The sequence below is a fragment of the Lampris incognitus genome, chromosome 1 (genome assembly GCF_029633865.1).
Source record: "Lampris incognitus isolate fLamInc1 chromosome 1, fLamInc1.hap2, whole genome shotgun sequence".
NCBI lineage: Eukaryota > Metazoa > Chordata > Actinopteri > Lampriformes > Lampridae > Lampris > Lampris incognitus.
In genome coordinates, this window is record NC_079211.1 from 143,555,279 (window position 1) to 143,579,633 (window position 24,355).

Here is a 24,355-nt window from a genome sequence, read left to right on the forward strand (position 1 = left end):
ATCAAGGGAGGCAAACGCGTCATTAAAGGAGGGGCATCAAGGGAGGCAAACGCGTCATTAAAGGGAGGGGCATCAAGTTCACCGCTATTCTTGCGTGTCGGAGGACCGAGTATGAAAAGTGAGAGTACCCAGCAGTACGGGGAACCTAACAAGAGTAAGCATACGAAGAAGATACACTGAAGAAAAGTTGTTTTGTTTGTTTGTTTGTTTGTTTTTTAACAGAACAGGAGGGAGACTAGTCTAAATTATAACATAGTGTAGCAGGGGACAACGCAACCACAGGAAGTGCCGCGGCCGGGAAGCGAACCCGTATCGCCCGCACCGCAGGAGGCATCGCTAACCGCTAGACTAAAGCAGATCCAGCGACCAGCGTGTCTTCTTATCCATGCACGTTACAATAGAAAAGGTGAGATAGCGGTTAGATTCCACGGCCGTGACAGTGCACAGAGTGGGGAAAAGTACAGGAAAGCAACATGGCTGGATAATGGATCGCTGACGCTTTTCAAGATTCAAAGATTTCTTTGTCATATACTTCATGTACAAGTACAATAAGCATTGAAATGAGTTTTTTTGGTAACTCAAAAACTGTGCAGTAAGAGAAATGAACCCCAAAATAAAATGAGAATAAAAAAAACCAATACTGTAGCGTGCATGGATCATCGCTGCAATACAATTGTAAACTACTGATAAGACACGTTAGCCCCTAGCTAGCGGGTCTGACCCTTTAGCCGAGCGGTTAGTGATGTCTCCTTGTGGTGCAGTACACCCGTATCGAATCCCGCACCGGGCAAGAAAATAACCGGTTACACAATTAATAAAAAAGACATCCGGGGAGTATAAAGAAGGTATATCCAGTTATATATTGTAACGTGCATGGATAAGTAGACACGCTGGCCGCTGGCTGGCGGGTTTGACCTTTCAGTCGAGCGGTTAGCGATGTCTCCTGCGGTGCAGGCGATAAGGGTTCGCTTCCCGGCCGCGGCACTTCCTGTGGTTGCGTTGTCCCCCAAATTCGCTACAATATGTGTGTGTGTGTGTGTGTGTGTATAGTTGCAAGATTCAATACAAGTAGAAGTACCACAGTTTCTAGCTGCGACAGCCACTCAAACCACCATGCAAGATAACAGCCAGCTCATCGGGGCCAGTTAGAGGTCAGGTGTCTTGCTCAACAAGATTGCTTAACGCTGTCAATAAATCCAACCATTTTTTACATGCTGTTGTACGTATACTGGTACACCCTGCCATGTCCATCTACCTGCTACCATCTACCTACATTTCAGCATCTCTGATATATTCTCTGCACCATTGCACCTTACCGCCTCTTACTTCGCCTGTATAAGTCAATCCTTGTGTATATATCTGACGATTGTTGTGTTGTAGTGTTGCTGTACTATTGTAACGTGCATGGATAAGTAGACACGCTGGCCGCTGGCTGGCGGGTCTGACCCTTTAGTCGAGCGGTTAGCGGTGTCTCCTGCGGAGCGGGCGATACGGGTTCGCTTCCCGGCCGCGGCAGTTCCTGTGGCTGCGTTGTCCCCCGAATTCGCTACACTATATTAAGCACATTGAGAGAGCCACGAAACCCGAGTCACATCCCATGTAGTGCACATGGCCAATAAAACGTGATTCTGCTTCTCAAGGACACTTCGACATTGTCGCAAAGGAGCCGAGGATCAAACCGGCAACGCCACCCCGCAGACAGTGACTACTGCGATTCATCATCCGGATCAGCAGGGGGCGATAATGCGCTTTTAATGCTAGATGACAACCGTCGTTAAAACGCAAAAAAAACAAGTAAAAGCGAGGAGAGGGAGTTAGCGCTAACATCGTTCGACGGGTAAAAACAAAGCAAGGAAAGCAAGGGAACAGATTTGTTTATTCTTTGTTTTTTTGCAGAACCCGCTTGCGTCAAGTGGTCCACCCCGCCGTAGGACACACCGCTGAATTCTGCGAAATTGCGTAGCGTTACGGTCAGGTGTCGGGCATCGGCAGTACCGCCGCACTGCTAGCGGACATAGGCGCGGCTAAGTCGGCCAGCAGCTGAGCTCGTCGCGGGAGATAATGAACAGCCTGACGCTCGACCAGAGGTTCGGCGGCCACCCGGACGCTCGGTGCTGGTACGTAGCGTGGAACCCCGCGGGGACCCTGCTAGCTTCATGCGGCGGCGACCGCGCCATCCGGATATGGGGGAGAGAAGGTAAGAGGAAGCCGAGGTTCCGTTTATAACAAGGCTGTGCGTTAAGAAGCTTTTCGGCCGACTTCCGCGTTTTTCTTCTTCTTTTGTTTTCAGACGGATCTTGGAAATGCAAGAGCGTCCTCCAGGATGGACACCAGCGCACCGTCCGGAAGGTGGCGTGGTCCCCCTGCGGGAACTACCTCGCCTCTGCCAGCTTCGACGCGACCACGACCATCTGGAAAAAGAAGAATCACGACTTTGAGGTGCGTAGAACCCGATAATGTAATAAACCCCCGATAATGTAATAACTTCCTGATAATGTAATAACCCCCCCCCCGATAATGTAATAACTTCCTGATAATGTAATAAATGATCCAACTGAGAAAAAACACGTGTGTGGAAGTAGCTTGGAGGTAGCTTTGAGGACATTCGCGCATGTCCAACTTTGACCTGTCGGTGGCGCCAGACCTCTCGAGCTTGCGTTGCTTAAACAGTATCGCCACTTGAATCCATTTATGGGTGGTCTGCTGTTAAATTACTACAATATTGGGGAATTATTACATTATCAGGACCAGGGAAATGAAGGCTAACCTGATAATGTAACAACGCCCCGTTGATGTGACACATTATTACATGATTGGTAAAAAGTTTATTACATTATTGGGAAATGCACTTTATTACATTATCGGGAAGTTATTACATTATCAGGTTTTACTGCATTTTCAATGGACTCAAGAGCAGATTTTTATTACATTATCGGGGTTATTACATTATTGGGAATTTATTACATTATCAGGTTCTACAAGGTGCGGTGCGTTTGCTGTCTGAAACAAGTTTGCCCGTTATTAAATCAACCGCAGTGCAGAGACACAGCTACCAGAAATGGCTCGGCATGTTCAGATTTCGTGACTTCTTTTTTTTTGTGACAGATCTATCTCTGTTTTTGATTTTTGCTTTCAGTCTTTGACTGTGTTGGAAGGACATGAAAATGAGGTCAAATGTGTGGCCTGGGCACCCTCAGGGAATTTGCTGGCAACGTGTAGCCGAGACAAGAGTGTCTGGATTTGGGAAGGTCAGCGTTCGACTGTCACGAATTCAGAAGTGTCCTCTGTGTTCACAGAAAGACACTGGCCATCGTTCACTTTATGTGTACCTCGTTAAAAGGTGTGCCTATTCATCCTACAGTGGAATCTGAAACGGTCTCCTCCTTTTGTCTTTCACAGTGGATGAGGAGGATGAGTACGAGTGTGTCACTGTTGTGAATTCTCACACGCAAGATGTCAAGCACATAGTGTGGCATCCTACACAGGAGGTATGTCCGTCTACTCCATACACCTAAGTGATGCTCACATGTCACCCCAAAGCAATTCTGTTATGCCCAGTGTACCTTCTCAGCTCCTATGCATTCCTTACTTTACTTACTCTTGCAGCTTCTGGCCTCAGCCAGCTACGACAACAACATTTGTATCTATAAAGAAGTGGATGATGACTGGGAGTGCAGTGCCACCTTGGAAGGACACACATCCACAGTCTGGAGTTTGTCCTTTGACCCAACTGGACAGAGAATGGCCTCCTGCAGTGATGACCGCACAGTGAAGATTTGGAAAGGATACCCGAATGGAGGTAGACAGGGATTTGTTTTGTAAAATTCCGTGTGGACGGTTAATCAGAAAGAGGCGGGTGTAGTATTTCATCTTAACTGTTCATTTCTGTCCTCGTTCAGCAGGAGACATACCCTGGAAATGCATTTGCACTCTGTCAGGATTCCATGGACGAGCAGTATACGATGTCGCTTGGTGAGACCCGTCTACCGGTTGAATGACTTTTCTAATCACTTCCATTTAAAGTTATGCTGTGGTGAGGTGGGGATGCAGAGCTGCTGCCCTGTATCGGTCTAATTAATTCAGGACAGATAAATTGGCACCACACCCCAAATGGAAATCACAAATGTCTTTTCACTTTTTCCCTGCAGTAGGGGATGACTTAGTGGTATGCTTTAGAGTAGGGGTGGAATCTTCTCCAGAAAGGACCGGTGTGGGTGCAGGTTTTTGTTCCAACCAAGCAGTTACACACCTGATCCCACTAATCAACCAGTAGAGTCTTTGCTGAGGAACTTGATTAGGAGACGCAGGTGTGTAACTGCTTGGTTGGAACAAAGACCTGCACCCACACCGGCCCTTTGTGCATAAGATTGTCCACCCCTGCTTTAGACGATAATTTTTGAAGTGAAATCCTAAACTTCAGTAAACCTATTTATACAGCAGTATGGCCAAAGTGTTTCACCATCCCCTGCAGGGATATTCATGGGTCTACACTGACCAGATATCGTATGAAGTCACTTTGGTAAATTAACCCCTGACCCTTATGCCCATTTATGCTCAGGTGTCAACTAACTAGTGTCCTGGCAACAGCCTGCGGTGATGATGGAGTACGTGTGTTTAAGGAGGATGAGACAGCTGACCCAGACAGCCCTGTATTCTCCCTGGTTGCCCACGTACCTAAGGCCCACAGCCAAGATGTCAACTGTGTAGCCTGGAATCCAAAGGAGGCGGGGCTCCTGGCCTCCTGCAGTGATAGCGGAGATATTGCAATATGGAGCTATCAAGAGGAGAACTAAACACAATTACCACGCCTCACCTTTCACTCAAGACTCTATCAGTGCAGCTGGTTACGTTTGGATGTACGTAGGACTGAAATTGCTTAGTATTAATTTTGTCCATTACTTCTCATACAAAAGATTTGATATTTGGAAAAGGTCAGGTCACCAATGTCTGTAAAGCTCCAATGCTCACCTCTAAAATGAATATGCTTCTTATCAAGCCTTGTGCTTCCATGAACCTGCGTATTTTTATAATGCAATTTAGTCAATTTGTGAAAATGTTTTAAAAGTATTCAATAAACAGCATCCTGTTCACTATTCTCAGAACAGTAAATAACCATTTTGAGAACTCACAACAGAATTTTGATTCTTTATTGGAAAAAATATCCATGGCAAACTGCTCTATAAAATTCTAGACCAGTCCAACAAGTACATTTAATAACGAAAGTCTTACAGCCACGGATATAAGGTTGACAATTTTTCATTAAACTTCACAACACAGAATCAGTAAAATAGGGGGCGCCCTGGTGGCTCACCTGGGAGAGCGCGTACCACATAAGGAGAGACCTTACAACAGCAGCCTGGGTTCGAATCTGGCTCGGGCTCTTTGCTCCATGTCATCCCCTCTCCCCTGTCTTTCTACTATCACTGTCAAATCCATCCATTATCCAACCCATTTATCCTGCTCAGGGCTGCGGGGATGCTGGAGCCTATCCCAGCAGTCATTGGGCGGCAGGCGGGGAGACACCCTGGACAGGCCGCCAGTCTATCACAGGGCCCACACACACACAAAGTCACACCTCGGGACAATTTAGTATGGCCGATTCACCTGACCTACATGTCTCTGGACTGTGGGAGGAAAAACATGCAAACTCCATACAACCCAGGACGACCCCCAAGGTTGGACTGCCCCGGGGCTCGAACCTAGGACTTTCTTGCTGTGAGGCGACTGCGCTAACCACTGCGCCACCGTGCCGCCCATCACTGTCAAAGGTGGAAAATAATCTAAAAAAAAAAAAAATCCGTAAAATACCCCTTTCATAAGACTAAATTCAATGCATGGATTGAAATATACTGTTGTTACCACTGTGTGAATGCTGGAGAAGTTTGTGATAACTCCTAAGGGAATTGTTTGAAGATTGGAACAATTTCAAATATTTTTTTTTAAAGAATATTAATTAATAATAAAAAAAAGCTCAGTTTGGGGCTTTAATAACAGTATCACAATGACAAGCAGACTTTCCAATGTACCACTGAAACATCTTAATGTGAACTAACAGATCCTATACATGATTCTGGACTGGTGGAAATTGGAAATATGACAACTTGACTGACAACTCATAGAAGTGCCCTTGTTTTTTAGTAACAAACGCAGGGAAGACGCTGGCATACTTAAAAACAAGTGAATTTAGTTTAATATGTACAGAAAAACTCTGAGCCAACTTATGACTTGAGCAACATGTTCGAAGGCTTCAATGATCTGATCAGTCTGAATCACTGTCGTTGTCACTGTCAGCTTCTTTCACATCCACACTGAACTTGTACTCCTGGTCACAGCCCATGTAGGCGTCACTCATGAAGTACAGGGTGTAGTTGTGTACACCCATCACTGGTGCAACAAAGTCCAGCTTGACCTGTAGTAGGGTAGCATGACCAATTCACAGGGTTAGGCCTCCAATGATTTCAGCATTTTTGTACTAAACCAGTTGCCACAGAGATTGACTATAAAAGCTCATTATTTGGGATGACCGACTGACCTTTGCTTTCTGTTGAAGAGTTAGCCTTTTGATGGAGATGAGGCTGTTTGACTTGGGGTCTCCAATCACCACCCACCAGCCCTCCTCACGTTTCTAGAGCACAAAATTCACGAGAGGGCAATTAAAAATGACTGAAATACAATTATGAAAATTGAATACATAGATATAATTGATACTTACTTGGGGGAAGAGAGGTGCAATAACAGGCCCAGTCACCTCTTCCTCTCTTTCTAGCTGAACCTGAACCAGAACTGGACCACCACTATAAATAAACATGAAAACACTTTTAACACGTGCCTGCAATCCAACCTGTGGCCAGATAGGTCTCATTTGCATTTTAACCAGCAAGTTCCATCAAAACAAATCTCCAGTTTTCACATGTGGCCTCAAAAATGAAAACACATTCACTTCCTTTTTCCCCTCTCTGTTTAAGTTTTTTTTTTTTTTTTAGGGAGTTCTTCCTTATCCGATGCAAGGGTCTAAGGACAACATGTTGTATTGCTGTAAAACCCCCTGAGGCAAATTTGTAATTTGAGATAATGGGCTATACAACTAAAATTGGCTTGACTTGGCTCGATATAGAAATTATCAGTGATCACCAGGCAGTTGTTTGAACTTAATTCATTTTTTTTTACGTGACATTCTTGCAATTTTTTTTTTACATTGTTACTACATATTTTCACCAGTTATTCGAACATAATTTTCTCTGCTGCTGACAGAATTAATTTTGAATACCTCTTGATGTTGTCCTTCTCCACCACCTCATAAGATAGTTCGATATTGGGGTAGCGGTTACAGAAGCGAGCCACGTCAGCCATCTGGGCATCCGAGAGTTGCAGCAGGGCACTCCGATCTTCATCCTCCATCTCCATGATGTCAAAGATACTCTCCACACCCTAATGAAGAGAAACAGGGGAAAAGACGCTTGGTTTCAAACAACTGTAAAAAGGTGGGGCTAGGAACACGCTAAGTCTTTTCCTGGCATTTTTATATAGTCATCAAACCATATTTACACATCTACTTTATATGCGTAAGGCTTCCATGATATATCTGGATAAACATTTGTGTCTGCTGCCAAGACCACAGTATGGTCAAATTAATAACTTGGCAATGACAACAAGCACACAGAGATCCTTAACACTATAGATTAATGAGCTGTATCCTACAAGCAGGTATCCATGCCTACATGTAGGGTCACCTGGATCCTGTGTATACCTATAATGAAGCTAGTTAAGATTCTGAAGCATATATTCAGCATAATGAATAATTAATTTCACCTTATCCGTGCAGCGCTTGATGTGCTCAGAAGTAAAGAAGGGCAGCTGTTTCAGATAAGAGTCCTTAGACCACATGGCCTGGGTCACCATCTGGGCCAACTCCATAGCTGCCAAAGCAGGACTCAGCCAGCCATTGCTGGACAGCACGTCAACACAGGCCTGGATCAGACGGACTGCCTACCAACGGCATATACACACAAAACATTTACCACATATTGTAGGATCAAATCTGGATACAGATCAACCCTTCGTATTGCCAGATTATCAGATCCTCAGGCATCCTCACCTTGCTAAGGATCTCCTCAGTGTCTGACTGGAGCTCAGCACTAAGCTGCATTCTGGACAGATGTGCCTGCAGCAGCAGGTTAGTCTTTACGTGAGGATCGTTGAACTTGGGGTTGTTTAGTTTATGGGGCACCTTTTGGGCCAGCTGAAACAGAAAGGAGATGTTCCAACCAATTCAATTCAAGGCAGAATAGTATCTGTATGTCTACAAAATTATTTATTTACCGCTTTTGAAAGCAGTTTACAAAGTGCTTCACAAATTAAAGACAAAAATAAAACTAATAAAATGGGCCACAATATATTAATGTAAAATTAAAATAATGGATTATAAAAGGGAAATAAAACGAAAATTGTCCTGCTCAAATATGATATTAACATTTATGTCATTGTAGCTTGTTTACCTGTCGAAGTAGGGCATCCTCATGGTGTCTGATGGGAATGTTCTTGTACTCCGCAGCATTGGAGATTATCTCAATCAATCCACGAATCTTTGTCTTGGCGTTCAAAGACATGCTGAACAATTCTGCCATACACACAAACACAAAAACTCTAAGTTATGTGTGAGTGAAGGAACTGGTGCCTTTTAATATAAATTCTACTCTAACAATCAAGGTTGGCACTGAAAACAGTTACTCAATGAATGATAAGCATGGTGGTTTTGGCACAAACCAATGGTAGTGTAGTTGATGTAGTAGTAGGCTGCAATCATGCCCAAATTGAGCGGTGCCACATCCATCTCATCCTCAATGCTGATGCACTTGGACTGTTCCAAGTCATGTAGCGTGTTCTCAACCAATTCGGACAGGTGGTCCGACAGGTGACGATGGGACATGCCTGAAGGAGCACAAAAAGACAGAAATAGGTGACTTGTCACCAATCTTGAGAGCATACTGCACAAAATGCTACACCTGAAATGTTTCTCTGACTACGCCTTTTCTTTATCATAGCATGTGCAGTGGCTGACCTTGCAGATTGTAGTAGTTGGGGTTCTGGGTCATGCGACGGTAGAGGAATGTCCAGGTCAGGTAGTCCACAGCATCCTGTTTGTTCTCCACAGTCTTGGTGACGATCTCAGCATTGAAGTGGTCGTGGAGACAGTGATCCAAATGGGACTCTACCGGCAGAGGCTCATACAGGAACTTCTTGAAGAAATCCTGATTTGAAAGGAAGAGTCCTGCTTATTGTATCCAATTACACATATAAAACCTGGTTAGAAATTAAATTAAGAGAGACAAGGGTGTCTGCTACCTTCTTGGAGCCCTGGCACATGATGACACAACGTCCCTCGTCATCCAGCATTGGTCTATTTGCCTTGCCTACCATCTGGAGAACATCATATATAGGATAGTCCACATATCTGCACAAAAACAGAGAGGAGAATGTCACCAACACAATGTATGTACTTGATATGAAAGTATTATACACAGTAAGGTTCCTCTGAATCCAATACAGGTTTATGAGTGGTGGGAAAACATACGCATGTATTTTGCCATTGTAGTACTGGGTGTCCATAACAATGACAAGGTGCGCAGAGATATTGGTGCCCCAGCAGAGTGAACGGGAGGCCACCACCACCTGGACTGCACCTGTTAAGAATGAGGAGACATGTTAACCTCAACACCTTCAAAGACTTTCCTGCTGCAGCTGGAGGGAGCTAGTGAATCTTACCAGAGTTGAAGAGCTGCTCCACTATTTTGCGTTCAGTTGTGGACAAGCCCTCGTGCAGGTAGCCCACCCCATTGGCAAGAGTCTCCTTTAGGGTTGCATCAGTTATTTTGTCCAGGAATGGAGTCAGGTCCTTCTCGTTGCAATGCAAAAACCTAGAAATGGACCAAAACAGCGATTCACAATTAATTATTGGCATAAAGACAGTAAAGGGATGATCAGTTCAACCTTCAGCTGTCAGATTGAAGTCTTATTCCACAGGCATGTTTACAGTTATGACTAACCTTTGAGGGACCACATCAGCAGCACAAAAGGTAAGGATGTCGATGGCTGTGAGGCGGGTCTGTCTGCGAGATGGGACGAACACCACGGCTGGTTTGGAGGGAGAGTGCTTCATGATGGCGTGATATACTGGCTTAGCCATAGACAGCAGGCGGGTCTGTGTATGACTCACATTGAAGCCCTAAAAATAAGAGAAAGGAGGCTTTTAAAAAAGTGAGGAGTATTTTTTTCTTTTCTTTTTATTGTTGAATCCTTATTATTTATGGCATAGCAAGTGGCATTTGCCCAACCTGGATGTGCAACTCCAAAGGCACTGGCCGGACGTTAGGGTGGAAGTTGAAGGTGGCCGTTGTGCTGCAGCCCAGCCAGTGGGCCACATCTTTGGCATTGGACAAAGATGAGCTGAGGGCCACGATACGGATGGGGCGTTCAATCTGAGAGGAGATGTACCTCATCCTGGAGCAGATGACCTCCAGCACAGGCTAACAAAGAGAAAGTGTGGACTTATTTGTATGTACAATCTACACGTTAATCAAAGCAAGTTGAATCAGTCCACCTGGACATAAAGTTTATTGAGAGAAATGTTTCATCACTCATCTAAGTGACCTCTTTAGTCTCTGTCTTCAGTTTGGAGACTGAAGAGGTCTGTTAGATGAGTGATGAAACATTTCTCTCAAAAAAGTTGTGTCCAGATGGACTGATTCAACTTTCTTTGATTTTCTTACCTGGATTTATTGAGCATGCATAAAGACAATTCACAAGTTACTGTCACAGTTTTATGATATACAGAACTGTTGTGAATCAGCACAAAGTATAGTCATAATCTTACTCCGTTCTCTCCTCCAATGAGGTGCGTCTCATCCACAATGAAGAGGCTGACGTTCTGGACGTTCTTTCTCTGTTTCCAGCGGCGAGACAGGATGTCCCATTTGTCAGGGGTGCTGACGATGATGTCCCCTTTCCCCAGCAGCTTCAGATCTGTGCTAGTCTCTCCAGTTAGCAGCACCACCTTCTTGTTCAGGATATCCTGGAACTTCTGGTGCCAGTCAATAAACACCTAGACAATGACGTAATGAATCATAATCAGTGATGAGGTAAGACGTGGAAGTTGAGTTTTGATAAGAACACTTCTCAAATCACTCAGTACCTGCTCAGCCAGGGCCTCCATAGGGGTGATATAGACACAGCGGCCCTCTGCATTGTGCAGCAGCATCCTCAGGATGGCAAACTCTGCGCAAATTGTTTTCCCACTCCCGGTGGGAGCTCCCACAAACACGTTGTCATCACTGTTGTACACTGCATTAAACACTGGAGGAAGAGACACAAACCACTTCGCTCAAGTAAACAACATGAAGAGATCACAGTGAATCTCTTAGGCCTTGTTCAGACTGCAGGCAAATCAGATTTGTGTCTCAAATCAAATCTTTAAGACAGACTGCACTGTTATTTTCAAGTGATCAGTGCTCATAATTCCATTATAATTCTGTTATCCTCTTTGTATGTTGTATTCTATAAATGCTTTATTCTGTACACACAATATCCACTGCACGTCTGTCCGTCTTGGAAGAGAGAGCCCTCCTCTGTTGCTCTCCCTGAGGTTTCTTCCTCTTTTTCTCCCTGTTCAGAGTTTGTTTTAGGGAGTTGTTCCTTATCCGATGCAAGGGTCTAAGGACAGGATGTTTTATTGCTGTAAAGCCCCCTGAAGCAAATTTGTAATGTATGATATTGGGCTATACAAATATGGTCGACTTGACTTGATCTGACTTGTGTGTCCAGACATCACCAACCTATCTGCATGGGTTGCTGGTAGGTGTGAGTAAATATGTATGCTGGTGACGCGGTTTACAAATGTGGAAGCATGAGCAATGGAGTGCCATCATCTCACCCTTCAAACAATTGCGCTGTCAAGTCGTAGCGGAAAACTCCTCCGTCACACCAGACAAACTCAGCGGCAAAGCAGGCTGGTATACATTTCGATGTTCCATGCTGCAGTCATGGCAGGCACTCTGGATTTGACATCATCGTTGTGTCGTGTTGCGAGTGACGCAAGACAGTTTGAAATTCGATTTGAGCATCCAGAGATGCATCTGTAGAAATCCAATTGGAATTCCATTTCAAACCACCCCCAAATTTGGTTTAGATCCGATTTGCTAAAATTGCATTTCATGTGGTTTTTTTTTGCTGTCCAGATTATTTAAAATCAATCTGGATACAATCTGGATATGCCAAAAAACGAATTTGGGCTGGCAGTCTGAACAAGGCCTTAGTAATCTGTCAGGAAAAATTATGAAAGCAACTGAATTTATGCCCTGTCTATCTCTGAACACTGTGTCCCTTGTAAAGCTGAGATCTAACCAATGATCAGGTATTAACATTAAGACCCACCGCGGGTGAATGTCTTTGCAGAAGGGTCTCTATGACAGAGAAAATCTCCATTCCAACAAACAAAAAGATAGTTTGTGAGAACAGTCTGGCTGGTTCTGAGTTGGGTTTTTTTTGGTAACTTACCTTGTGTCTGGATGGGATTGAAAAAGGGGAACTTGTTCTGGTAGAGGGTCTCAAAGGCAGAGTTCCTGAGAGCTGTTACAGGCAGGGGCTGCAGGTCGAGCAGCTCAGTGGGCGGGGGGTACTTCTCTGGTAGGATCAGGTGACGGAAAGACACTGGAAGCTGGGTCTCACAGGCTGAGAACAAAGCATATATATTAGCAACACTTATGGTTACGTGTGTTATACAACTTTTTCAACACACATTTAGGGCAAAATACTTACAGAGCCAGCGGTCTGAGGCTACACGGATGAAATACTGTGGTGGCAGAGGCTCGAAAACTGGGACAAAAAAAGTGACCAGGTGTTCATCCTGGGCGTACTTGGCTTTGAGTAGGAAGTACTCATGGTGAAGGATGACCTCACTGTCCACATCCTCAACCAGTATCCAGAAGGCCTCTGATGAGCCATGAATCTAAATGAACAACAGTGTGTCAGGGTCCGAGAAAAGTACACAGCTAGTGCGCTGCATATTGGGTTACTTCTGGCTGGATCTAAGTAGATTTTAACTGACCTTGTCATCCCACTGGAAGTCAGGAGTGATGGTGAGCTCCACTTTCAGTGTAGAGCGGGTGATAGGCTGCAAGTGAACAGCCAAGTCCAGCTTCGGGAACTGGTGGACATATTTGTGGATCGTCTTCCCCATTTTTGGCATACGGATCAGCTCGCCTGAAGACAGAGAAATAACTTGTAATTACTACCTAAAATTGGGATTAAGACTATCTCAGCACCATCATTCTGCCTTCGGTACCACAGTGTTAATTGTACAGTGATGTGGGATGAAATAGAAAAAATTGACAAATATTTGAACAATTTCAAAGAATAAAATTGCTCTATGATGGAAAGTAACATGAAAACTTACCAATCTCATTGTGGTTGAGGTCATAGAGGCGTTCAAAAGGAAAGTTTTTCTTTTCTATCTTTTTTATCACTTCCTCTGGCAGTTTTTTGAACTGCCGCAGAGGAGACATGGACTGCCACCTGAGGGGAATAAAGAGAAAATGTTAAGCTTACCTTTGCAAAGGGAGACCTGGCAATTTGTGCTTAAGTACTGTGAAAGCCGAGCCTCTATAATTTAAGAAAGATAGCAGAAACTACTGACATCCTCTTGTCGATCATTTTACAGAGATTCATGGTCTTGTCTGTAAGTTGAGCCCAGCCCCTGTTCAGCACAATCTCAAATATGGCCCGCATCAGTCTTCCAGCACTCTGGTGACGAAAAGGGGCGACGTTAGCTTCGAGACCATTTGCTTAAAAAAGGCAACTTTGAACAAAATCTTTTTTTTTCTTTCAAAGTTAAATGTACTCGTTTTATGAATTTTTTTCAGTTTAAGCTGTATTCCATTTAATTTCAGTGTCGTTTTTTCTTTTCAAATGCATTGTCTTGGATGTGAAGAGCTCACACCTTGGAATTCATAATGGAGAAAATGTGACATTAAAAAAAGAAAAAAGTCACTTTAAAAAGACAAACCTGTGGAGTAACTTTGGTGGAATTTGATACTAGCTGACATCATAGTAATGAGGACCTAGATGCTATAAATCCTGTCTTACCTGTGTAACATACACCATGTCAGCCATCAGCGCAAAGCCCTCCAGTTTGAGCTGAGAGATATATGCCTGGAGCAGAACATTGATCTGCAATGGCAACATTAAGCAGAGATAGATATATTTCTCATCACTGGGTTTTGACTGTTAACAGTAAAAATTGCAATGCACATTTCAAAGTGTACCTTAATCATTAGCAGTTTTGAATAATTATGATCTCAATCTGGATAAATGATACAATCTCAAACTATTCATCCATCAGCAAATTTTATGCAAATTTCCAAGTTGTGAAAAAGAAACACTGAATAGGAAATCCAAACTTTAAAAAAAATCCTACATATAGTAAAAACACTTTTTGCTTGGTGGAGGTAGAAAGGTTTATGTGCTGATAAGGAGAAAATGTGATAAAGATGACTGCTTAAGCCATTATAATACTGCCCAATGCAATTTCCTCATCTTTGAACTGCATGGAATATGACCAGGTACAGCTGATATTAATTTATGAGGACTTGCAAAGATATAATCTTGTTGCTCCCTGTGCTCAGGGAGGTTTTTTATTTGCACAACACAAGTTGACGTAAACACAATGATTGGCATTTTCTTTAGTTAACCTTTCAAAAACTCACTTAAAATATACACATCTGGATGAAAACATAGCTTCACTCATTAACATTACCACTGGTCATTACTAATACCTTAGCACTGGGTTCCTCGATGCTTTCCTTCACTGGAATAGGAACCCTCTCCAGTAGCTTCTGAAGCTCCAGCTTTTCCTCCTAAAAGACATAGCATCGTGTCTATTTAAATTAAAAATTAGTGTATTTGTCTGTGTTTCAGTGGGGGTTAAACAAAATCCCCCCAAATGTTGAGAATTGGCCATACCTCTCTCACAGTGATGTTCCTAAACTCTGAGGAGAGAGAGAACACACGGAAGAGCTCGATCTCGCTGAGCGTGGGCTTCAGCAGCTGGTTGTATGTTTGAATTGAGTCATGAGTGATGTAGAAGTGACTGGCAATACGCCCAAGGTCTGTAACCTTCAAGAGAGAATAAAACAAATGTAAACTAATTTCTATATCAGAATCAGAGATGGAGGGGACAAATAATTACATATATCAAAGTGGTAACCGTGCATACCTGGAAGCAGCCAGTCCTCTTGTCATATTTGACCAGACTGTTCTTGTCCAGGACGTTGCCTGCTGTATGTACCAGGTCCATCCTGCGCCTCTCCAGCAGAGGATCCGAGCTGCGGTCATCATGGGAAACACCATACAGGGTGGGGTTGCGAAGCATGCGCACATACAGGTAGGTGTAGCCAAGCCAATTGACTGCATCCTGACACAGCATGGAGAAAACAGTTGAAGTTACAGCCATTTTTGCAAACGCTGGCACACTACTGTTCAATTTTAATGCAGTATTGCTACATAAAAACAACTAACCTTTACGTTTTGCACATTGCCAAGTACTATCTCAGCATTGAGCATGTCGGGCAGCTTGCTCACCATCTGGCTTTCTATGGGCAGTTGCTGGTTAAGCAGAGACAGGTAATACTGCAGCTCACCATGGGATGTGATGAGAATGCCCTCCCCTTTGGTGTCATACTGAGGACGGCCAGCTCGCCCAAGCATCTGAAAACATCATTTACACTTGTCTACAAGGCCACAACACAAGCTTTGCCTTTAAAGTAGTGAAGCTTTGTATTAAGCTGTTTGATGCTGACCTGTAGAATGTCCAAGGCCCCTAATTCAGTCCACCTGCCTTTCTCTGGGCTATACACCTGAGTCCCTTTAATGATGACAGTGTGTGCTGGCAGATTGACACCCCAGGCCAGAGTGGCTGTAGACACCAGAACTTGGATGTGCCGATCAGCAAACAGATCTTCCACCAGGGTACGGTCCACTCTGGTCATACCAGCATGGTGGATGGCAAAGCCATAGGGCAACAAATCCTTTAGCTCAAGATTCTGGAAGAGTGAGAACACGCATCAGAAGACTCTCAACATATACTAGCAATCTTATTTCGATGTTTTCCATCTGGTGCAGTTTGAGGAAGCCAGGTCCAACATGAGCGGATTTTACCTTGCACTGCTCCGCCTCAGTCCTCAACACCTCTGTGGATGCAGAACCCTCCCTGAGGAAAAGCCCCAGAGTGTCTTTCTCCAGACACATGTCCCTGATGGCCCTGGCTGTCTTACCCGTCTCCTTCCGGGAATGAACAAATACCAGCACCTATTGGAGAGTTATGAACTTGATGAATCCCTCAACTCTATTTACACTAAGTTGTAGCTCAAAGGGACATGGCACCAACAAAGAGAGGGTTAGATTTGTTTATTGGTGCCATAAAAATGTATACTGTAACAAACCGTGGACTTGAGCGTCCATCAAATTGCATATAAAATATTAGTTCACTTAGGATAAATACGTTAGGTAGGAATCACCTGGTTTTTCCCAGCATGCTCCATGATCTTTTCATAGACAATCTCATTCATGATCTGGAAACGTTTGATGGCCTTCTTTTCTGTGATGCCAACATAGGTCTGCTCCAAGGGCACTGGGCGGAAGCTACAAAGAATAAAAAGGTGGTGAACAGGTTAGACCTTTGAAGAAAAAAAACAACACTAGCTGTAGTCTTAAGTAAGTAGAGCATGACACCAACTATGCCAGGTAGGTCTGTACAATTGATTTTAAGTCGTGTAATTTGGGGAGAATTAATTTTGTAAGTTATAATTTCATTGTATCTGAAAATCCATGCATGCTCATCAAATGTTTTCATTACATCTGACCAATCTCAAACTGAGTGCACAATGTGTACTAATGCGATAAAAACAAATGAAATGGGCTGTTAACAGTTGGGAAAGACAGAAAAACCCAACGTGTTTGTTACGATACATTGCAAATGCACAAATAAAGAATAAATAAAGAGTAAATAACATTTTGTTTCCTGAAACCTGTAAGGTTTTTTTTCTCTGGAGCATCTGACACTTTTCTTGGAAGCTTCTTAGGTTTTCTTTCCGCCCCATAGCTTCCAAACCCGGGAGCTTTCTGGCAGAAAGCCCTGAAGGCAAGCCGATTAGAGGCAAGCAAACGCTTTTATCACATGGTAGTTCAGCTCTGGCGAAGCAATCGTTGCTGACTGACGTAAAACACATCACTATGCATCACCTCCGGTGCGCCAGTGCCGGAATGTCGCCACGACACCAAATTTAAAACGCCGGTATACTGGGAAATACAGAGAGATTTGCCTGGCGATGGTAGGCTTAATCATCATTGTGTGAACTCCTTCGGCAAGGGCTTGAATGTCATGGGCATGCATTTATATGTACAAGTCCCGCACTCTAGCTTCAAGTAAAATAATCAGGATCATACATTTTTCCATAATTGGGCAGCCCCACGGCCAGGGTTAGAGGTTTGATTCCCACAGGGACTACCCATGCTGAATACTAATACAGTTATGGTTTTTTAAAGTGCCTTGGATACATTTTGATCACCAAATGGCATGTTATTTGTTACCTATTGTCGAAGTAAAAGAGTCCCTTAGCCGGGTCAACACGCAGGCAGGTGGCCACATCTTCGTAGTTTGGCAGTGTGGCACTGAGGCCCAAGAGACGAACATCCTCTTGAGTTAGCTCTACGTTACGGATGGTCCTTGCCACTAGGGATTCCAACACAGGTCCACGATCATCATGCAGCAGGTGGATTTCGTCCTGGGCGATATAGGAGAACTCATTGTCATAACAATTTTATGCTAAAGGACATAAGCGTGAATTCTGTTTATACCGCACCATGTACTCAGAACTTACAATGATAATAAGGCGCACTAGCTGGGTGTAAGTGCGCTCTCCGCCTTTACGTGTGATGATATCCCATTTCTCTGGCGTGCAGACAATAATCTGGGTAGCGTTGATCTCCTCTTTACAGAGCTGGTGGTCTCCTGTCAGCTCAGAAACGGTGATGCCGTAACTCGCCAAGCGCTGGGTGTAGAAAGGTATGGTAAAAGTTTTTACATATGTTGCCATTTTCCATGCTTGTAATAGAAGAGGCAGTTGCACTCTGCATTTGTGCAACTTAACAAAACTGTAAACGATAAAAGTCGAAGCTCACCTTACTAAAGCTTCCCACCATCTCCTGTACCAGCGAGCGCATTGGTGCAATATAAATGATTTTGAAGTCATCTATGTTAATGGTTCCATCCAGGTTTATGTGCTTCCCAATCTCTCTTAGCATAGCCATTAGGGCCACATTGGTCTTACCAGCTCCCTGCATGCATAAAATTATAGGAGAGAAATTATGTGTAGTGCTGTTATTTGCTGCTGGATTTATACAAGTTGGCTTTGAAAGAGTATCTGATGGCCTTTAAAATGAATAAGTAAATAAAGCTCACTCACAGTAGGGGCGCAAACCAGCAAGTTCTCATCTGTCTCCATGGCTGTCTTGAACAATTTGCTTTGGATGCGATTCAGGGTTTTGAATCCTTCAAAGCCAGCGTGTGCATACTTTGGAAGCTTCTCAATAGCAACAAGCACCTGACAACACAATGATATGCTGCATTTAGAACATAATGATATGCTGCATTTAGAATACAACCAACCTCCCAAGGAACCCACTGCTTCACAACTGATTGCATGTGTAGCTAGTACTGCAAAGTAAACCATTTTGCTAAAACTTGGGCCTTGAAACATACAGCAGCAGACCAACCTCATCATCAGCAAAGGGTTTAGGTTTGAGGGCAGGCACGTGAACCTCTTCGTAGCCTTTGCGCTGTTTGCGAAAGGAGCCGTCTGGCAGTTGGCACCTCTTGTTGGCCATGAAATGGCTGCCCTGGGTGAATGTCAGGTCCTCTAGGTCTAACAGCTGCCGAGGGGCCATTGACTAGTGAAAGAAGAGGTGAGCACACTTTAAATTCTGTTGTATCCATAACTTTAGCAGAAGCTTTAAAATATGGCTGCTTACAACACATTTTTCTTTTTGGATAGCTGAATGGATTTCTCACTCAGTTAATGGAAACACTTCAAAGTCTTTCTGAAATAAAGTCATCAAGATGTGCCAACATCTTGCCAACGATAATGTAGCTTTCCTTTTGTTTTTTTAAACAGTGTGGAGATATATGTAATGTATTTTCTACAAACCTAATACAATGTTTGAAAATTTGATCCAGTTCAACAGTATTGCTCAAAGTGATTAAGGATAAGCATATGAAAGTTACAAAAAGGGGTTAGGACATTTTTTAAAATATGATTTACCTCTCCATGGTCAATATCCATTGACTCCAAGTCATTGTCTACACGAGACTTCCTCACTCTCTCCCTGCGAGATCGCTCCTCCTGAACATAAAATAGGTCATTAATTGGGATGTTGCTGATTGAACAAAGAATCAATTTATTCCATTTGTATTAACCTAAAACATTGACATAATTCCAAAAACAGAAGTGCACACCCGAATAATATCCTCCTTCTCTGTCTCCTGCAGCTGGTAAAGAATCTTTGACAGCTCCGCGTCAGACTCCATCTTTCCTATGATCCGTTCCTTTTCTGCTTCACTCTGGGCACTTGCCAGCATAGTACAATACTGGACTATAGGGAAGGAACAGAAATTAATCATCTACTCTATGCATAAAACATCCAATACACAACAACTACAGCTTTCTTAAACAAAGGACTTACTCATGCGCCGATGCTGACGGAGGATTTTGATAAAATCAAACGTGTTAAAGCCCAGCAATAACACCAACTGGTTCTCACATTCTCTATCATCACTGGCAGTCTGTGGAATACAAGAATCAAATCAAATCAAATCAGTTTTATTTGTATAGCCCAATATCACAAATTACAAATTTGCCTCAGTGGGCTTAACAGCAACACAACATCCAAGAACAGAAGGTCAAGTGGACTGAAGACTCATAAAGAAAAACAAAAACCTCATGTATTAGTGTTAAAAAAAAAAAAGATACCTTGAGGATTTCTAAGACCTCATCTGCTTTCTTTTGGGAGACAATGGCATCATCATAGAAACGGCTGAGCTGACGCTGAAGCCAAAAGGCATCAATGTCACGTGGATGTAGGTCTTTTTTCTTTGCTGTCATCACATCACCTGTGACACCAAGCTGGACAGAAAGAGAGTATTGAACGAATTACTTGTGTAGTGTGGGACATATTCAAAATTGCTCTAATGGCCTAGTCAATTTATTAGCCTTTATAAATGCTAATTGCTTCAGAAAGTGGACTTACATTTGCTGAAAGAGTGCAACCAACATCCGCCTCCTCTCCTTCACTGTCCTCATCTGAGTGTTCATCTCTTACTTCCCCGAATTGGTCCTCATCACCCTCCTTGAGAGTAGTTAACAAAATAGTATGACCAAGTTAGTCCTTGTAATTTCCATTTGTTCTTTTGCAAAATCTGTGAAACAGAAGTTAATAACTCAGCTCAGCAAAAAGTCAATCAACAGCACAAAACTCACCTCCTCGTCTGACTCAAACTGGACATTCACACCATATGTTTCATCAATGTTGTCATCTGTGGAGAGGCATTGACAGATACTGATGCAATAATGACACAGAATTTAGGGGTAACAGGACTGTTAATCATTGAAGGAGGTTTGACTGAAAAATTAAAAGAAAATGTCATAGCAAACAATTAAGCATTAAGTGGACACAAAACATCTTTCCATATCTCCATCCTGTGTACATACCCATGTTCTGTAGCTCTTTATCACCCCCGTAATCAGAGATCTTTTTGCCAAGATTGACCAGCACATGGTAACGCGTGTCATCAGCAGGGCCAAGAAGCTGCTCTACCTCACGTCGTCTCTCCTTATCCCTCATCTTGTCATTCTTCAACACTGCTAGTACTTCATCAGCCGCTCCACAAAGAATATCACGAGGCTGCAGACACATTATAGTCTTGTCAAAACACGTTCAGTGTCACTGACTGGGAGTAGAATCTGTTATTTATAAACAAACATTCATCAACAGTTGCCCTACAGTTTCTGACCTGATCTCCCAAGGCCGCCTGGATGAAGCTGAGCAACACTTCATAGGTCTCTCTGGTTTCTTTGGTTTTAGGCTTGTACACAATGCCAACCATGTCATCAATACCTTCAGATAGAAGGGTAAAACCCTTCATTTTGTTGATGTCATGCCTGTCTTCATCTCGCTTTCTCCTCCTGCACAGATAAAAGGGTAAGATATAGAGAAGCAAAGGTTTTATCGTAGAAGCTAAAACAGCAGCTTAGGAGCAACTTCTGAGTTAAGCAGAATCAGCATGCACTACAGGGTAACAAGCATGTAGTGTGTCACTGACTTCGCACGTCTCTCTTCCAGCATTTGAGGTTTGGTCCTCTGGGACTTGTCACCCATCTTGGTCCCCTCCAGCTTTCCCACCAGGGACAGCACTTCTCCGGTAGGCTCATCTCGACGAGTGCGGTCAATCAGAGAGCGATCAGCTTGCAACACCAAGTTTGAGTTCTGGCATATACAGTTTAAGAAAGGGTGATGAGCGTGGGTTAGTAGAGGACTATGCTAACAGCTACCTAACGGGGTACATATTACCCAGCCTCAGTAAATCCAGACAAGCAAACACCAGCAAAGTAAATGGAAATGAGCAAAAGATGCACGACTGGCCAAAATGCTGCTTGGTGACGTTATTGCAAGTGATACTACTCACCGCTTTGTACTCATACTGCAAGCTACGTGCAGTAACATCCGCCATGGCGGATTTGCTGTAACGCTAGCTGTGTTAGCTAGTTTGCCGAACTTTTACTCAACGACGTCCAGTCCGATAACCAACCCCGAACTGTCAGTTATTTTCCCTGCGTGATTTATGGCAGCGTACGGGGCATTGGCCTACCTGTTAATATGACCTCTACCATACGATATCACTTGAACCCTGGGTTTCGTAAATGAAGTGCGTGTTTGATACGTTGAACGGCACGGCTAACGCACGAGCATAAAACAATCCCTCGCAATTGCTTCCGCTTCCGGGTCGAAGATCCAAGCGACTAATAAACAAAGGGGAGGGGGGGGGGTCCGCCAGTAAACCGAGAGAAGAAGAAGGGTCAGCGTGGGATGGAAAACTGAGCTCGGTCGGTGCCCTCATTGGCGGTCTTTTTCTTATTCCTTTAATTGTATTGGCGGTTAGCAAACAGATTTCGGGCTCATTGCCGCCACCGACTGATCCGGAGTGTGAACTACAGCACGACCCTTATTTAGTAACGCGATTATTTCCACTCTTCAAAAACCCTCTTCAAAGCCCCCTTTGCTGCTTTATACGCCTCCCTGCTCATCCTCCACACCCAATCACCTTCTTCTTCTCCTTTTTCCAATGACTAGTTAAAATAATAATAAGTCCTTCACACCCATTTCCCACTCTGCTGTAACTTCTCTACTTCACAGGTTTCTGAGGGGGACTAAAAGCCTCTCTCAGCAGCTGCACACCTTCTCCAGAAACTCCCACAACACCCAGAAATGTCCTCGCTGCATCTACAATTACATCAATTCTCTCAGATTTTCTTTCTACGCCAGCAGTAACGGTTAATTACCAAAAGGCCAAAAACTTCATCTGGTCCTTACAAAAGCAAAACTCAGCATGCTTCCTGACTGACTTGCCCCCCTTAGCTTCTTGTCTCTCGTCATTTTCGCTTCTGTCCATTCTCTTAGCAGTTACAGCATACGACAATCCCTCTTCTGCTCTCATCTTATCATCAACCCCAGGCCGTCCCCGGGTCCTTTCTGTGCGGAGTTTGCATGTTCTCCTCGTGTCTGCGTGGGTCTCCTCCCGGCGCTCCAGTTTCCTCCCACCATGAAAAAGACATGCATGCTAAGGTTAATACTCCTGTCTGTGTCCCTGACCAAGGCGATGGAAAGAACTGGAGTTGGTCCCCGGGCGCTGCAGCTGACCACTGCTCCTATACAATAGGATGGGTTAAATGCAGAGAACAAATTCGTTGTAAGAATACAATGACAAAAGATAAAGTGGCTTTCTGTCTTATTCACATTTCACATTCTCTTCCTTAATTCTTTCTGGACACCATGCTGACCCCATATCATGAGCTCCCTTGCAGTGCAGGCACTGTGCTTGCGCTTTCTCAATTTTCCAATTTTCCACATTGCAGTTGTCCTTCCCACATTGCCCACATCGTCTGACTCCATCACATACTGCTGCGACATGTCCATATTCATTACAGCAAAAATATCTGAGAGGAGCTCTCTCATATAGCCTCACACTGTAACTCGCATAATCAAGGTACATTCTTTGCAGCGACTCCCCTTCAAAAGTCAGACACAGAGAATTACTCTCCTCCTTCACCCCTTCTCGGAATCTAGTCTTTCGTCTTGCCTCCCTCACACCTGCAACATCCCAAAATGTCTCAGCCCCCGCTGACAGTGGCACGCCACTTATCATTCCCTTCTTCTTTGCTTTTAATCTGAGCGGGAAGCGAGTCACACGGAGAGACCTTCTAAACACCTTGATTTTAAGGGCTCTATCTCTCCTACGCTTTGAGATACAATCAATGATAACCGTCCCACTTCTAGTTATCCTGATCTGTTGTACATCTCCAAATGTTCTCCCTGCAAACATTCTGACCTCATGTGGGCCCTTGAAAATATCCTCTCGTCACGGCTGCCATCCCAACAAGATACAGCAGCGACTGACTAGAATCACTTGAGTAATCTGACGTATTCTCCTCGCTTTTCTTATTTTCAAACCCTCTCATGTCCCCCTTTTTGTTTCCAGTTTCACTCTTCGAGTCCGACGTCATTCCCTCCCCCCTCCCCTCACCTTTTCTTCCTACCTCACTGGCTGTGTTCACAAAAGTTAGTTTTATTTTCCCATTTATGAAAAGACAAAAAAGTCTACTGGCCCTGGTGTTTGTACAGTACAACAGAAAAACAAGCATAAGAATGTTACGTTTTTATGGTTTTACCATAGTCCATTTTCGTACGAGCAGTCAGCCTTTTTTTTTGTTGTTGGGATAATTGAAGATTACATAGGAGTAAAAACATAACATAAACCAAGACTTGAATTGCCAAAAGCCTCGGGCAGATGGTGACTAACTGGAATAGGTCTGATATGAGAATAAACCATCGCAGTGTTGACCTCATCAAATGCTGCGGTACACTTTCATTCTGAATATCCTTGTGGAGAAGAAGTCGAGATATTTTTCTCTTGAGGTTACGATAACAACCGGCATGGGCAGAATGTGATCTGTGACTGACAGAATATGGCGGTGTC

At 43.7% G+C, this 24,355-nt stretch overlaps 2 protein-coding genes across 3 annotated transcripts; one reads left to right on the forward strand and one right to left on the reverse strand.

Annotated features, from left to right (window-relative positions):
* The first annotated feature begins 44 nt into the window (after positions 1 to 44).
* ciao1 (cytosolic iron-sulfur assembly component 1) lies at positions 45 to 6,226 on the forward strand. 2 transcript variants are annotated; one of them, XM_056275539.1, is made up of 8 exons: positions 45 to 154; positions 1,897 to 2,197; positions 2,291 to 2,439; positions 3,137 to 3,248; positions 3,400 to 3,488; positions 3,607 to 3,799; positions 3,900 to 3,972; positions 4,559 to 6,226. In XM_056275539.1, exons 2-8 carry the CDS (start codon positions 2,062 to 2,064, stop codon positions 4,791 to 4,793), a joined length of 987 nt encoding a protein of 328 aa, XP_056131514.1. In that variant the 5' UTR covers positions 45 to 154; positions 1,897 to 2,061; the 3' UTR covers positions 4,794 to 6,226. The 2 variants fall into 2 exon arrangements, with proteins under 2 accessions (XP_056131514.1, XP_056131515.1); XM_056275540.1 differs by lacking the exon at positions 45 to 154 and having other exon boundaries at positions 1,801 to 2,197; positions 3,903 to 3,972; positions 4,559 to 6,225.
* snrnp200 (small nuclear ribonucleoprotein 200 (U5)) lies at positions 5,134 to 22,048 on the reverse strand. Its single transcript, XM_056275538.1, has 44 exons — positions 21,788 to 22,048; positions 21,425 to 21,588; positions 21,116 to 21,287; positions 20,814 to 21,006; positions 20,583 to 20,638; positions 20,353 to 20,451; positions 20,076 to 20,228; positions 19,789 to 19,888; positions 19,562 to 19,698; positions 19,368 to 19,448; positions 18,823 to 18,996; positions 18,513 to 18,650; positions 18,229 to 18,384; positions 17,928 to 18,098; positions 17,638 to 17,831; positions 16,566 to 16,689; positions 16,207 to 16,356; positions 15,849 to 16,091; positions 15,568 to 15,756; positions 15,266 to 15,463; positions 15,013 to 15,165; positions 14,826 to 14,906; positions 14,137 to 14,220; positions 13,688 to 13,794; positions 13,448 to 13,566; positions 13,100 to 13,254; positions 12,811 to 13,000; positions 12,550 to 12,723; positions 11,189 to 11,349; positions 10,871 to 11,098; positions 10,332 to 10,523; positions 10,044 to 10,222; positions 9,763 to 9,914; positions 9,572 to 9,680; positions 9,343 to 9,451; positions 9,059 to 9,248; positions 8,764 to 8,928; positions 8,496 to 8,617; positions 8,096 to 8,239; positions 7,810 to 7,986; positions 7,268 to 7,428; positions 6,713 to 6,794; positions 6,533 to 6,625; positions 5,134 to 6,409 (listed from the first exon to the last, which is right to left on the reverse strand). The coding sequence occupies exons 1-44, from the start codon at positions 21,830 to 21,832 to the stop codon at positions 6,260 to 6,262; spliced, it is 6,414 nt and encodes a 2,137-aa protein (XP_056131513.1). The 5' UTR covers positions 21,833 to 22,048; the 3' UTR covers positions 5,134 to 6,259.
* Between the last annotated feature and the right edge of the window lie 2,307 nt (positions 22,049 to 24,355).